Source organism: Alosa sapidissima, chromosome 15, assembly GCF_018492685.1.
Source record: "Alosa sapidissima isolate fAloSap1 chromosome 15, fAloSap1.pri, whole genome shotgun sequence".
Classification (NCBI taxonomy): domain Eukaryota; kingdom Metazoa; phylum Chordata; class Actinopteri; order Clupeiformes; family Clupeidae; genus Alosa; species Alosa sapidissima.
In genome coordinates this window covers 9654012-9669829 of record NC_055971.1, presented here as the reverse complement: position 1 = coordinate 9669829, position 15818 = coordinate 9654012, and the positions used below count along the sequence as shown (strand labels likewise).

Below are 15818 nucleotides of genomic sequence, written 5' to 3'. Positions count from 1 at the left end.
CCGCGGGCCGAGGGGCTCATAGCTGACATTCCTGACCGATCCGCACGCCGGGCCTGCAGCGTCAGCTCTCCCACGCCAGCGCACTGCAGCAGGCCGGCACCAGCAGGGCCGCATGGCCAATCGTGCCCTGGGGATCAGCGAACAAACAGGATCATGGTGTACATGCGCACACACACACACACACACACACATACTGTATATACACACACACACACACACACACTATTGCTCTTGTTGTTTCACCACAAGCATTCATACCAAAGTGCTCTGTCTTATGCTTTATACCTCTCTTTGAAACTTACAGACTCTTTGAGACATACACACATGCAACCTCGCACACACACACACACACACACACACACACACACACACACACACACACACACGCAGGCACGCACACACACACGCACACACAGTCACACACACACACATACACACACATACACACACACACACACCAACCACTCTTCTGCATGTCAAGGCAACGGGCCCTCTCTCTCTCACCACACCCTAGGCCACTAGAAAGCCCCTCAGGCTACGTCTGCCCGCCTGCTTGTCCAGCCAGCATGGGGAAGCAAAGGGGAAGCCTGCTCATGTTTCTGCTAGTGCGCCAGCCCTGCTGCCAACCCAGCGCTGGAGCCGCCTCAGCACGCCTGTGAGTCACGCCTCACGGCTCCCCAGCCACGCCACGCCGCGCCGCCCCGCCCCACGACCTCCTCGCACATGACTTTGATTAGCCTCGGCCCTCTCTGGGAAATGACAGTCGTTTTTGAAGGGTAAACAAGCAGGCCATTGTAGAGGACTGCCGTTATGTCACACCACTGCTCCGTGTGAAACTGGACTCATTGGGAAGCCTGTGGCTCCCTTTTGTGGCGGAAGGCGAGAAGTGCAGTGGGGTTTTGAGTGGTGCAGGAAGTGAGGCCCTCCGATGGCAGAGAGTGGGACTGCAGCTCTGGCCGCCATACTTCCTCTTTTTATCTGTGGTTCCTTTGTAGTGGGAGTCTCTGCCCATGCCTTTGTGGTTCAGTGAGGAAGTTGAGTAGGCAGAATTAGATCATAATGCCCCTTTTCATGTAACCTAAATGTGTGTATCTGTGTGTCTGGTCGCTATTAATCTTCACAGAGTACCACATGAAAAGTTAAAGAGCACTACTCAGGCTATTAACGTATTAAGGAAACTGATGAGGTTTTGTGGATTCCATTTAAAATTGCACTTACTGGAAGGAATTTCTACAATTCTCACATTTTATGAGGACTTTAGTCTTTGGACGACAAAAACAAAGGACATGAAACCTTCATTAAGCGTTCTTCAATTTATTTTATGTAGATCTGTCAATGTTCTGTGCACGGTTCTTCTATTCTCTGTTGATTTCTCTGGCTTTGAATAATTACCATATGTCTCCTCGTAGGGCAAGGGAACACACTAGGTCTCTTTGTGTGTGGAACGTTTCTGTAGAACCATCAGCATTTTAGCAAACACTTGATTTTTTTTCCCATGTAAGAGGGCAGCACAGAAGGAAGCACTCAGTCCACACAAGACTCTTTCAATGGCCACTTTGTCCTCATGCATGCCAATTCTCTGAGGTTGAAATGCTATGTGGTCTTTTTTGGACCTTCCCTGAATGGTCTCTGTGCTCCCCTTTCTTTTTTACATTCTGTACTTTTGAGAGTACTGGAAAGTGCTGTTGTGGATGAAATTGGAAAATGGCAAGAGCGAGAATTACCAGATTTTAGTCTGTGGGGAATGCTGCCTGCATGGAAAAATCATACACATTCACATTCTCACATACACACACACACACACACACACACACACACACACGTACACACACGCACACTCAGGGAAGTGCCAAACCTAGCGTCATTTCCTCAACCCCATCGCACCCCGCTTCTGTTTTTCTCCTCTCTGTCTGCCACTCCTAACGACACAGACCTGGGCGGAAGAGAGACAACTCAACAGCAGCAGCAACATCAACACACGTTAGCATACGCCGCTAGCCACCTAGCAATCTGAACCCACTGAATTAGACCCACACATGTTTGCACATCTGGACCAAACTTACGGCCCGGCAGAACCTCACAGGACGGCTCATGTAAGACTTTTTTTTTTCTTTTTTTCTCATCTTCCTTCTCCCGTAGAACCCCTCTCTCTCTCTTCTTCTCCTTCTTCTCCCGCGTTCTTCTCTGTGGTTCTCTCTATTTCTGACTTCTCTGGTTTCCTCTCTCTGCTTCTGCAGCGTTTTCCATTTGAATCGTTTGTTCAACCTCCCTTAACCCCAAACCCTTCGTCCATCAGACACCCACACCCGCTCCTAAACACACACAGCGACACATTCAAACACACACACACACACACACACACACACACATACACATAGTGGTGGCCGGGCACTGACTGACCGGTGTACCGAAGTAGCAACTGTGGGTGAGTGAGAAGAGATGGTGAGGGGGACGTTACGCTGGCTGACTGGCTGATTAGCTGGCTGGCCTCCTGTGCTGAATTCTTGGGGGTGGGGGGGCTTGAGGTGCTGGTGGTTGCTGCGGTGAGTGTGCTAGGGGCTTATTTTTAGACCCTGTGACCCCCTGTATCATGACAGCTGTCTCCCCAACCACCCCCCTGCCTCTCTGAATAGAGGAACACCCCACCTCCCCACTTCTTTTCCCCCCCCCTCTCTCTCCTGCCTTTGGCCTATCAGTGAGTCCTTGCGGGTGTGCGACAGGAGACGAGGGTGACGTGGAAGCTCGCAGACAGGCGCTCTCGGATCTCTCCCTCACTCCCCACTATTGGCCTCCATTCTTTTTTCCGTTTTCTGTTCTGGCCCTGGCTGCTGAGCTACATGCTCTCCTGGTAAACGCACGCTCCTGTGGATGCTAGGCGAACTCCTATCAAAGGAGACCCACGTTGTTGTGGAGAATCTGAGGTAAGGAAGCAGCCCAGCCACCCTTTCCCCAGTGTGGGTATGAGGTGCTTGGGGAAGCTTCTGGCCAAGGGGAGCTATGGAAGTGTTAGCCTAGCAGGCTAACAGGGCTGCCTCAGTGAGGGCCTGGCCCTTGGGCACTATTTTTAGTGCTGGGCGAGATGGAGGACAGGGCAAAGCGCTTTAGTACTTGTTTCTGACTGCTTATTTTGTTCAGGGAAGGTTGGCTTAGGTGTGTACTGTTGTCTCCCCTTTGGTAATTTAGTCTAAAGTGAAATTGTAGCTTGTACTGTGTTGTTTAGCACTGTTAGAGAAAGGTTTAAGATTCTTTACACTAGCGTTTGAATGGTTAAGATTTGAGATTGAATGCCATTGTTTGCTCAGCCAGTCTGAGCAGTCACATATTGACAGTGAATACTTTTTTCCATGGGCCTTGAAAAGGTTGCTGGCATAAATGTCCTACCATTTCACCACTCAAAAGTAATTAAGATATTAAGATATCGTAACCTAAGACTATCAGTGTACTTTGCTGTCATGAAGAGGACACACTTGATTCTACGTGGCTGAACAAACATCCTAGTTTCCGTTACTTATGTGGTGATAGTGATTAAAATGCTAGATGTTTCCTGCTCGCTTAAGTGGGAGTTAGAGGCTTTCTTTCTTACAGTTTAGAATTGTGCAATAGAAAAAAGTGCATTGTTGTTTTGGGTAAATTCATTTGAATGCACTGAAGCAAGATGTCATTTCTGACACTTCCAACTATAGGCTATCCCCAGTTTATATGTCTTTGTGTGCAGCAAGTATCCAGTTTTAAGAGCCACAGTGAAGCAGATTGTGAAAGTGAATGTTTTTTTGAGGTTTTTAATCAGTTGGAGAAGTTAATGTTGACTCGGCACACCACAAAGAGTTTGTCTCTTCCCCAATCTCCCCACTGTCCGCTAATATCAAGAGCGCCCATGCTGTCTCTTCTCATCTACTCTGACTGTCAGTGGGTTCTTTCCAGACAGCTGGCCAACTAAAAAGTGTGGAGATGTCTGTGCCCTTAACATTTGGACACCCCTCCTCCTCTCTCTCCCCAGTGCCTCATGGTGTTGGAGAACGTTGGAGTAGTTAAATTTCATCCCTTGGAAAAGCAACAAGTTCTTTCCTCTTGACACATTATTTATTATGCACAAGATTATTGCTAGCCGTTGCTAGCATTGCTGCATTATCATCCTCCGTACCCACGCCATCTTTATTTGTGTTTGTATAGCTTCCCATATCATGTATGTTGGCGTCTGTTGGCTGTTATTCCACTGTATGTGGGCCACTCCTCTTGGTGCCCAGGTGGTTCTGCCTTAAAAAAAGCCCAACGCTCAGTATCATAGCCAAGTGTCCACAGATAAGAACAGGCCCTTTATTTAGCTGCATGCCCCATGAGGAAAGACTGCTGCCCACAGAAGCCATCTGCCAAGCGTCTCAGGGGCTGTTGCGTGAGGGGCTCAAAACAGTCAGAGAGGTGTCTGAGCATGCATTTAGTGACAGAAGTGAGCTGGGTGTTAGGTATTGGTCTAGTAAACACATTGTGTCAGTGACTGAAACCATCATTGGTTTCATTACAGGGTGTATTGCACTATAGGTCCTTGTTTCTTTTTTCAGTTTTGAACTGGATGGTCATGGTTTACATTTTGGATCATTTGACCAGTGTGACATTTTTTAAGTGAAAATGCAGTTTATTCCAAGATTAATTCTATGAAAAATCAAATGTCTGCTATTGATCACATAAACTGTATTTATATTCTATAAATGAACTCTTTTTGGTTGTGAGGTAACTGATTTGGTGTTTGAGTTAATAATATATCCCATAACTGGATGAAAGCAATTATAGGGTGACCCACATCTGCTGCTGAAACATGAGTGCTCACACAAGTGTATGATAGGGATGGCACACTCTCAAAATGCATCTCTCATATATGTCCTTTTTATAGGCTTCAGTTTGTTGTGATTGATGACATGTTGACTTGCTACCACAACCCTGGAAGACAAGTCTGCACGCTGCAGTTTAAAATAATAAACATCTGTGGAGAAGACCGTACAGTAGGAGGAAATTGCGAAGGGAAGAGCAAATCTGACCGTGACTTTCAAAATTCAATATGGCCTCAGACAAAGGAATAGGATTCCGTCCGAGGCACGCATATGAGACTGGTTTTAGAGAAAACAATACAAGCAGTGTCAGTGTGTATGAATAAATAAAACGTATCTCAAAGTTTAGTAAATATTCTGTTTATTGTTCTTCTTCTGCTCCCTGACACCGCCCCCCCCCCCCCCTTCCTTTCACCTGTCTCTGTATCACAACACTGTCTGGCTATGTCTGTCTGCTGTGTCACAAGGGTCATTGCTGTTCTGAAGATTTGACCAGTGCTGAAGACGGCCATCGTGTCACCGGCTTGTGGGCCTGTCGTCTGTCCATCATACCCTTCCCTCTCCACCCCTTTCCCTGGCCTAGTGCCACCCTCGTCCACCCAGCGCGGCCCATGACCGTCGACCGACCAACATGGCGTTCTCGTCTCGCTTTTCGTTCTGGGAGCAGAAGGAAAGTGTTGGTCAATTTCTCACACTTTGTCGCACTGTGTGAGGTGGATCGAGTGTTTTGCATGCAAGGTGCTAACATCATTTCTCTGAGAGAGGGTCTGCAGTGCACCAGTCAACTGCACTTTCTTTGCACTCATAATCTTGGTTTTAGTCGCTAATGCATGGTACAATGGACACGTGTGTGTGTGTGTGTGTGTGTGTGTGTGTGTGTGTGTGTGTGTGTGTGGTGGAATTACGGAATAGTTTTAAGTTCTATGAACATTGCGAGAGGAGATACTAACTTCTTCACTTTGACAGACTCTCACTGCTTGACCACTCAGCCAAATGATCCCATCACTCAAAATATCACCAATGGGAAATGATAATTATAGTACAGTAGCTATATAAGGACACTGTTTAAAGGGGATATTCCCATGATACTGTTTGCTGCTGAGATGGTTTACTGTCCATAATTCAGATTGGTAGCCTACATCTCAGAGTTTGTTGTTTTTGTTGCATACAATGTATTAACATATAATGAAAATGAGTTGGCCTCTCACAGCATGAGACATGCATGGATTTGGTGTGGCGTGTGCAGAACCACCATTGTTTATGGAGCAGAAATGTGACTCTTCCCCTTTTCACATCAATAGGTCAAAGAGGAGACCAAGCCCAAGTCCTCAAAAGATAGCGTAAGTGTCTTGTGTTGGACCTCTTTGGGATGGGTGCTGAGCAAATAAAACACAGAGGATTGTTGTAGTACAGCCTGCATGGTAACTTGAGTGGATCTTGAGGGTTTTTTTGGAACTTGCATAAAGTAGAACTAGAAATGCAGCTATAGATGGTGTTTGTCAACCTTCAAATGTAGAGATAATAATGGAAGAATTGGTTTATATTTCTATAGACTTATATAGTCTATAGAAATAGATTGTGACTAGATTCCAAGGGCTGGTTTCAGTTTCATTGGCCTTATGCTGTAACGTTTTCTTAGGTAATGATGGTTGCTGTACTATGTGATGTGCTACATACAGTAGATCTGTATGTTTGATATGCACACCTCACTACCCAGCTGTCTGTGCATGAGTCATAGAGGCAGACACATAAGCTGTCTACCAGTGGGAAGTGTGTCACAGTGTGGCCATAGCTGAACCCTTTAGCAGCGGGCAACTCAAGGGCAAACTGTCAAGCCAGTCCTTTAAGCCCTCATTGTAAAGCGGGCAGCGCAGTGCCCATCCGAGTGCCTGGCATTGTCCCAGACAGGAGATGCCCAATTACTCTTCTCCTCTAACTCGGCTGAGAGCACAGGAATGTTAATCTTTTGAATCCGCCGTGGGATTTACAATGAGGTGCTCTGATGAGACCAGGTGGAGAGGGGACAGTGTCACTTAGGTAATGTGTTAGCTGTAATGAGCCAGTGGTTATAGGGCAGGGAAAGGTGTGTGCTACTTTAGCATGATGGCTAACTGCATTCCTGATGGCTGACTGAGTAGTGAGTAGGGAAAAAAGGGCCTCACACCAACAGGCTGTAAGCAGTCCGAATGAGGAGGCTCTGATTTTGAATCGGGGTAGTGGTATGGTTGACCAGCTCCCTCATTGCATGCACCCTCTGAGATCTCATGTCTCATAGCAGAGTAGGCTTGCACACTTAGAGGAGTTGTAGCATGTCATCACTTCTGTTGGGTTCATGTTCTATTTCTTATAACTTGCCTAAGAGAGGCATGGAGTTTTGTTTCAAGCCTTTGGACTGTTGCAGTGTAGTATAGTCCAGGTGTCACATGCTCTTGGTTGAGCCGAGCGCTGAGATGAAATGTCACTGTGTGAGAGAGGTCGCGAGAGTTGCCCCACTTCTGTGGCCGGCCGTGCTTCAGGGTGGAGTGGACTCAGCCTTGCGCCAAGTGGACCTGCTGCTGCTGCTGCTGCTGCAGTGCAGCAGGCGAACTGAGCTCAGCCTGACTCTCTCTCTCTCTCTCTCTCACTCACTGGCACCTCTGCTATCTCTCAGCACACTGCGCTATTTCAGTGAGGAGAAGAAATGGAGGGGGTAAAGGCATGTGCCCCCCTCAACACCCAACTGTTTCATTCACAGAGGTTTGTTTTTAGTCATATTTGGGTCAAGCTCTGTGTAATAGCTGTGTAAGGCCTGGACACCTCAGTGTCTCTCCACTGGCATTTGCCTGCTGTGGCCCTGTGCCACGGCCTGTGTAAGGGTATTAAGGGTATTAAGGGTATTTGATGCTTTCACTTTGTCTAGCTAAGTGCTATTAGATTGCTCAATTCACCCATTGATTATCGGCACCTCAGAAATCTTTTATCTCTTTAAGTTGTCATCACGTTGTAAGGATAGTTAAATCCTCATCTTACCCTTATCGATGTGCCTCCTGTGAAGGCCAAGCTAACGACCAGAGCTCTGTGGTTTAATAATGCATGAAACAGACCGAATCAGACACATACAAACTCCCTCTGTAGTCTGTACCTAATCAGGCTTATCAGCCATGTTTAAAAGTGAGGCAGTGCAGAGCCTTGTGTCTCAGAGGCACTTGCTGTCACCTGCTTTCAGGAACACCATGTGTCAAAAGCTGTGCAGAGATGAATGTGTTGATTGGCAGTTGCTGTAATGTATTTTCACAGTTGTTGGGCAGGTCTTAGACAGGCTGCTGTAATGATTTCCCTCTCTCGTCTTTACTCCCACTGATGAGTTTGCCCTGTTTTGCTCCTTCTCTTTGTGAGCAGTCTGACAGCGATGGCAGTCTGAGCAGTCGCACCCAGTCAGTTCCTAACCTAGAGCCTGGCAGAGGGCTGCTGCGTGCCACGAGCCCCCTGCCTTCTCAGGATGCCCCCGGTCAGGGTAGGCAGCGAATGAGGAGCCCCTCGCCCAATAAGATGAGGCCCACGTCACTCAAGAGCACTGAACCGCCCAGAATGCCAGAGCGCTTTAGGAGTCCTGAGACAGCCAGAGAACCTAGGGGCTCTGAGCCAGTGCTTAATGGGGACAGCAGGCCCAATGGCACGCTCAATGGAACTGTCAAACCAGTCAGTGCCAGCCAGCCAGAACTTACCGAGGACCAGGGTTTGACCCGCAAGAAGGTTGTGAAGGTGGTGCGGCGGGTGGTGAGAAAAGTCTTACCGCAAGAGGATGAGAGTTCAGGTACTCCATCCAGTGCTGCTCAGTCAATAAACAAACCCAACCCCTTTGAGCTGGTAAAATCGATCTCTGAGCCGCCCAAGCCTGCTGTTGTGCCACCCAAACTAGCAGCCCCAGTGTCGGTACCCAAAATGGTCAAACCGCCCGTCTTCTCCTTCAAACATGACACCATTAAGCAGGAAGAGAAAGACGACATTTCTGCCGGCCTAGCCAGCCTGATGGGACGCGGCCGACTCCGGGATCCCCGCCCACGATTCCGCAAAGAGGAGCCACCTGAAAAAGACGAAGAGAAGAAAGAGCAGAAGACTGAGGAGAAAGTGGTGGAAAAAGAGGCCGCAAAGCCAGCTCAGGAGAAAGCTGTGCCAAGGACTGTAGGAAACGTGGCAAAACAGGAAGAGAAGTCTACCCCAGCGACAACTGCAGTGTCTACCAGCCCGCCTGCGACTAATTCTGCTCCATCAAGGTCTGTTTTCTCTCCCATTCCTGGATTTATCCCTGCACCCAAACCCTACTCCTTGGCCCCTCCACCAGGATTCACTCCTGTCCCCAAACCTGCAACCACAGGCCCGTCGATTGTGCCTGCTACCAAACCTCCAACCCCACCTGCAGGGTTCATTCCAGCCTCCAAACCCTCTACCGTCACCACCACCTCAACAACGGTGTCAGCTGCATCCAAGACTACGATGGCCACCACAAAATCACCTACAACTTCATCTGTCTCTGCCTCTAAACCTGCTACTGTCTCCATAACAGCTCCAACTGCAGCTGCATCTAAACTTGCCACTACCCAAGCATCAACATCTGTCTCCGCTCCTAAACTTACCACTACTCCGACAGTGACACCAACTGTCTTTGCACCTAAGCTCAGCTCTGCTGCGACAGCCCCCAAACCCACTACCACCACTGCCACCACCGGCAGCAGCACCACCACTACATCATCGGCTGGGTCTGTAATCACCTCCAGACCAAGTCCCCCAGCTGGGTTTGTTCCAGCGCTCAAATCGTCCCCTCTCTCCCCTCCTGCTGGTTTCGTTCCAGCGCCCAAACAAAGCCCCATGTCTCCGCCGCCTGGATTTGTTCCTGTCTCCAGACAGCCTGCTGTGAAGAAACCAGAGGTACAGCCTGCACCTCACACGCATGGGCTGATAAAACCCTCACTCTGCGTGAAACCTGGACATAAATCAATAAAGCATGGCTTTGTAAAACTCCCCTGTGGAGTAACCAACATTAACCTGTGTGGTGTCTCGGTGTGTGTGTGTGTGATCAGTAGTAGGGCTAACCTCACTCATCTCCTAAAAACGTGTGTGTTGTGTTTTTTGTTTGTTTGTGAGAAGCCAGAACTCTAATCACATCTTCTTTAGAACTCACGGTATTGCAGTGACCGGTTTCTGCTCCGGAATGCGATAATTGTTGGGGAAAACTCCATGTGGTCGCCAGCTCTCTTTTAAAGTGTGCTTTCGCACATGGCTCTTAGCTTTGTTTTGTGTGCTGCTCTGAGCCCATCCCTGAGCTCCTGCTGGGATTGCCTGGGCACACACACGTCCCCTCCAGTCTTTCCCTGGGTCCTCCTGGGAGTTCCCTCAGAGACAGCATGGCCGGTCTAAATGAGCTTGGCGTCCCTTTAAGCACGCAGACTCGGGACAGCAATGCGAGATGTGGTTGGTTGATGTTGTAAGGGATCCGGGGTGAGGTTGTGGATGGGGGATGTGTGTATGTGTGTGTGTGTGTGTTGGGTATCTGGAGGGAATAGAGAGCAAAAGGGGATGTGGTTTCCTTAGAGACTCATGGGGCCAATTACTGATGCCCACCTCGTCTCCCGAGTAAGAGTAGTGTAAAATTGCCTGGTTTGGGTTGAGAGCGGTACACAATTTAATGAATGGCAGATACAGCCTGATGCTGTTTCTTTTTGCACTACTTGTGAGTTTTTTTGTTTTTTTTCTCTCTCCCCTGTTGGCATTCCTCTTGGGTGCCACATTGTGGCTTTCGCTGAAGTGTATCAAAAGCTTACCACAGTAGCCACACAAGCGAGTGCCATTGGACTTTATTTTTTCACTGGAGTTTGCCTTGTGTTTTTCATCATTAAAAATGCCCCGTGGTGTGGCATTGCATGCCAGTGTGATCTACTAAGCCTCTCTGGGATTTGCTTTGTGAGTGCTCATGACAGAAGATTTGAACTTCTTTCCCACTTTGATTGTGAATATATTGCACTATGTATGTGTGGTTGTTTGTGTCTGTGTGGTTGTTTGTGTATGTTTTTGCGCGGTGTTTGAAGGTGAAGAAAACACCCACGTTGTCCTCAGCCCTGGCTGGGAAGCCCACACTTGGCACCATTTCTAAAGTTTCTCCATCTGCGTCTGTTACTGCGAGTCCGAAGGTGTGTGTTTATTGCATGTGTGTGAGTTTGTGCCTGCCGTAGTCACAGTGGCGCTTTGCATTTGGCAGACCAATGTGCAAACATGTATCACTGCAGGTATGCTCAGTTAAATCACCTAGAATCCTGTTGGTAATATAACAGATGCTGCTTTACTCTGCTTTGCGTAGGGGACAGAAGCAGCAGTTTAACACTTTTAGCTAACTTCTGTGGTGTTCAGATCACTTTACAGCTTACCCTTTTGGTAATTTGACCTGTAGGTGGCGCCGCTGAGTCCCACTGAAGAAGCTCAGAGACGCCTCGAAAGGATCTTCAATATACCTGTAATTTCCAGCCCTTTTTGTGGCCCTCCTCCCCCTCTCCTTCGTCCTCTCTCTCTTTCTTTCTTTCTTTCTTTCTTTCTTTCTTTCTCTCTCTCTCTCTCTCTCTCTCTCTCTCTCTCTCTCTCTCTCTCTCTCTCTGTCTCTCTCTGTTCTGCTGTGCAGTCGTGTGTACAGCACTTTAGCAACCTTTTAACCTTCTGGTCCCCCTTTACCCACAACCTATTAGGCAGACACCTAAACTGCAAACACACACACACACACACACACACGCACCCAAGCACACACACACTTATGCACAAACACATTCTTTCTTCATGCCACACATTCTTCACCCTGTGCAGCTCAATGAACAGTAAACATCATTAGGGTACTCCGAGCCTGTCAGAGCTGCTGTTGTTTTAACCCAAATAGACTGTAATTCAGTACGATTGCATCATAACTGGAATGACCATGTGAAGAAGTTACATAACGCTAACCCTGACCTCCGTGTGACCATGTGCTAATCACACTGTAACATTGACTTTTGGGATGATTTTAGGACAACACCGCATTCTGACAACATCCAACTTCTCTTTCTGTGTTTGTCCCAGATTAACTTACTCCCTCTCAATTTCCATGTGTCACTCAACTTTGCCATATCACACTTTGTCCTTTTTACTTGTTTGTCTTTCTCATTTGTTTTTATTTGTTTCCTTCACTCTTTAAGTTCTTCTTTCCTTCTCTTCTTTCCTTCTTTCCTTCCTTCTATCTTTCTTTCTTGTGCTCTGTTGTTCAGTGTAACACCTTGACAGGTACCACTTCCTGCACCTCAGAGGCATGCCCACTAATGACCACTATATCACCATCTGCTCATCGTCATCCATGTGTCGTCTCTCTTGAGTTCTGCCTTCTTTTGTTGTTGTTATTGCTATGTCTCACCTGTCCACGTTTCTCATCTCTCTATTTCTCTCTCTCTCTCTCTCTCTCTCTCTCTCTTGCCTGCTGCTTCTTGGCTGCTGCTGTGGCTGTTGTTTGCCATACTCTAGCTGGAGCCGGTGGCCCCTGCTCCGGCCCCCACACAGGTACTGTGTCCATCTGGGGAAGCCCCCGCGCAGTCTGCCCACCCCCCCTCCTCCTCTCCCCTCAGCCTGACCGGAGTGTGCGCTCGAGTAGCCTGCTGGAGCGTAAGCGTCAGACCCTACTATTAACTACCTCTCCTATCGCTCCACGCCCCTCCTCACCCTGCAACGTCTGTGTTGGTGTCTCATGTTGCCCCCCACCCACCCCCCTACTCACTGCGCCCTACTCCATCTAAAGCCATAGCACAAGGGGTCTGACATTCTCAAACCCCTAAGCTCATTCGCTGTGATGGGGCTGTGGCCTTCAGTACCAGATTTTCAAAGGCAAACGTGACTGCGAACCAATCTTGTACTGGAATGTCCCATTTTTGTTTTGACGCCTCCTCTCTCTCCTAACCTCAAACAACCTGGTGCATGGTTCGCCACACGTTTGGTTATCATCCCGCATGCGTTGATTGGTATTGTGTCGGCCTGTGGTCCCCTTCTCTGACGGGCATGGCTTGTTGTCTGTGCTGTGCCGTGACCACACCGGCCTGTCTGGTGTCCTGTGCGGAGTATGGAGTCTGCTGGGGAACAGGACTGTGATTTATGAGCGTCAGGTGCTTATGCCTCCCAGGCTTTTTCAGGCTCCATTTATGACTGTTCCATGTCATTATGCCTACCTCATATCACCGACATAGACGATTACCACACTTCTTACTCATCACGTTGTCCCAACTTTCCCAGTGAAGTTTAACCCACTTTTCCCCCTTTTCCAATACTGGATTATTTTTTTTATTTACGTGCCACCAGGGCACATTGTCAAACCTTTGTTGTGAGATCTATATCACCTACACTTATGTTGAAGTGAAATGAGGTATGTTTCTTGTGCTATCACTGCCAGCTATGAATATTACTGATGCCTTAATAGACGTTTGCAGATCCCCCGTGCCTGGAATGCCGAACCGAGTGCTGAACCAAAAGGAACTCTTTCCTGTTTCCTGCTTTTCTCCTTCCCTACAGGTTTCACCTCAGTGCCTTACTCTGTTCTGTCGCTGTCTCGCTTTTCTGACTCAGTTCATGCAGCGTAGCACGTCTGCGTTCTCCATAGTAGGGCTGCTCGATTATGGTACAAATTAATCATGATTATTTTGGTCAGTATTGACATCAGGATTATTTAACACGATTACTCAATGATTTTTGGAAAGATCATTGATTTTCTAAGTAAATTAAATTACTTTTTTTTTAATTCATCTGAAACATATAAAAGATACATGCAAAAAAGGATAATGTATACAGTAGCTGGCACTGTAAAGCAAAGGGGTGCGCTGCATTTATAACTCAAAGACAAAATGAGAGCATTGCTGCAAAACAGAATGGCAAAATAATTGGTTTATTTCGATTATATTGTTTTCATGATCATTGGACATCATAATTAACAATTCATCGATTCGTTTGATTGATCGCACAGCCCTACTCCATAGTTGTACTGTGTGTGTGTGTGCGTGGTTCTAAAAGACCATTCTCTCTCTCTCTCTCTCTCTCTCTCTCTCTCTCTCTCTCTCTCTCTCTCTCTCTCTCTCTCTCTCTCTCTCTCTCTCTCTCTCTCTGTGTGTATCTCTAATTGTGTTGTTGCTTCCCCGGCCCTCGCCTGCCCTCCTAGGCTCAGGTGGAGGAGGACCCTGTGGCCATCCTACAGGCGGCCCACGCTGCCGCCGCTCAACCTAAGGTCTGGCGTGTGCTGTGCGCTGCTGTGCTGTGCTGTGCTGTGCTGTGTTTGTGTCGTGCTGTGCCTGTGTGTGTTACACATCACCCCTGTCCTATTAGAAGAGCCATGTCATGTCACTCACTCTTGCCCTGTATGTGCGTAGTGTGTGTGTGTGTGTGTGTGTGTGTGTGTGTGTGTGTGTGTGTGTTTTCACAGTTTCTGTGTAGCGTTTGACATTTGACACGTTTACACCCCTACCACTGTCAGTGTCAGTTGTGCAACTGTGATGACTAAGAAAGCTTGCAAGCATACAGGGCAGTTTTAGAATTCACAACGCTATTCTTTAGAGCCCAAGTCCTCAGACGTGATCTTCAAGCCTGCCCTTAGCATCATTTATTTCATTCCAGCCATTCTGGTAATTGGACCCAGGTGACTGCTAATGTCCCGGTGATGGATGCAGCAGATTGGAGGCACAGAATGTTGGAATGAAAAAAACAAATGCTGGCCAGGTGTGCTTGAACGGGTTGGGTTAAAGACCTGTGCCAGTGATCACACGTTTTAGTCATTTTGCCCAGTCTTCAATCAGAAATAGCGGAGAATTTGTTGCACCTCTCATGTGAAGGACTACCTGAAAGGTGTTCAGATTCAGCAGTCAGGTATAATAAGATGGCCTGCAATGTTCTGCAGTGTTTTGTTCATGTTGTTTGGAATCATTTCGACACTGTTTACTCATCTCTGTGTGTGTTTGTTTGTTTGTTTGTTTGTTTGGAGTGTTTATGTGTTTGTGCCCTTTCAGTGTGAAACTGAAACCCATTTATCCCACATCACATTACCCATGAAAACACCCCCCCTGCCTGCGTCAGTAGTTGTATGATTTCCCTTCAGACGAGACAGCACTGGCAACACCCTCTAGTTAGCACAACAACAGTTGTCTGTCTGCCACTTGCTGTCATCTGCATGACTCCTCACCCCTCGGTCCGTCTCATCCTCCACTCTTCCCACCCTTGGCTGCCTCCCTCTGGGGCCCTCCTGTGGCCTCTGGTGGTGTGGAGTCGGTGGCACCACGCCGTCTCTAGGAGACCCCGGCCAAACGCACAGCAAGTGCCAGAGTCAGTCAGTTCTTGTGACTTCCAGCCTGCTAGGCTGCAAGCCAGGCGTCTCAATGGGGGAGAGTGCAGTGTGGGACCATAGAGAGACATAGAAAACAGTCCTCTCTCTCTCTCTCTCTCACTCTCACTCTCACAGTCCTCTCTCTCTCTCTCTCTCTCTCTCTCTCTCCATTTTCACCCCCTGTTTGTGCTCTGATGCGCTCAGAGAACCATCCACCTACCTTACACTGCCTTCTGAGTGCTCACATCACCGTAGTCAACCCCCCCCCCCCCCCCCCCCCCCTCACCCCCCCGAGGCTGTCCACTGCTGCGTGCCCAAGAAAACTTCACACACCTTGGCACCGGCACGGGCCATCTCACTTCCCAAATAGCCCTGAGGAGTCGTAGATGGGGAAAGCATGGAAGTGCTTCACACAAAGCATGGGGCCCTTGTGTGGTTGGCATGGTGTGCGACGTCGCCACGCTGTAGTAGAGCGCGCAGACGGTAGCGCCCCAGTGTGTCAGCGTGTGTGTCTGGAGCGCGTGCTTGACCGCTGTCCCATCCTCATCCGCAGGTGAAGACCGAAGAGCAGATCGCCGCGGAGCAGGCATGGTACGGCTCCGAGAAAGTGTGGCTGGTCCACAAGGACGGCTTCTCCCTGGGTGAGCCCACACTCTTAA

At 48.3% G+C, this 15818-nt stretch overlaps 1 protein-coding gene across 9 annotated transcripts in view; it reads left to right on the top strand.

Annotated features, from left to right (window-relative positions):
- myo18ab (myosin XVIIIAb) overlaps positions 1-15818 on the top strand; it is a 108613-nt gene that overhangs the window by 31943 nt on the left and 60852 nt on the right. For 4 of the 9 annotated variants that reach the window (XM_042064453.1, XM_042064449.1, XM_042064451.1 and 1 more), the window contains exon 3: positions 15713-15800. In XM_042064453.1, coding sequence (XP_041920387.1) covers positions 15713-15800 — 88 coding nt within the window. Of the gene's footprint in view, positions 1-2718; positions 2922-5287; positions 5491-6121; positions 6161-8198; positions 9726-10882; positions 10985-11241; positions 11305-12329; positions 12468-14004; positions 14071-15712; positions 15801-15818 lie in introns of those variants that run through there. The other 5 variants (XM_042064445.1, XM_042064446.1, XM_042064444.1 and 2 more) reach the window with 3 other exon arrangements.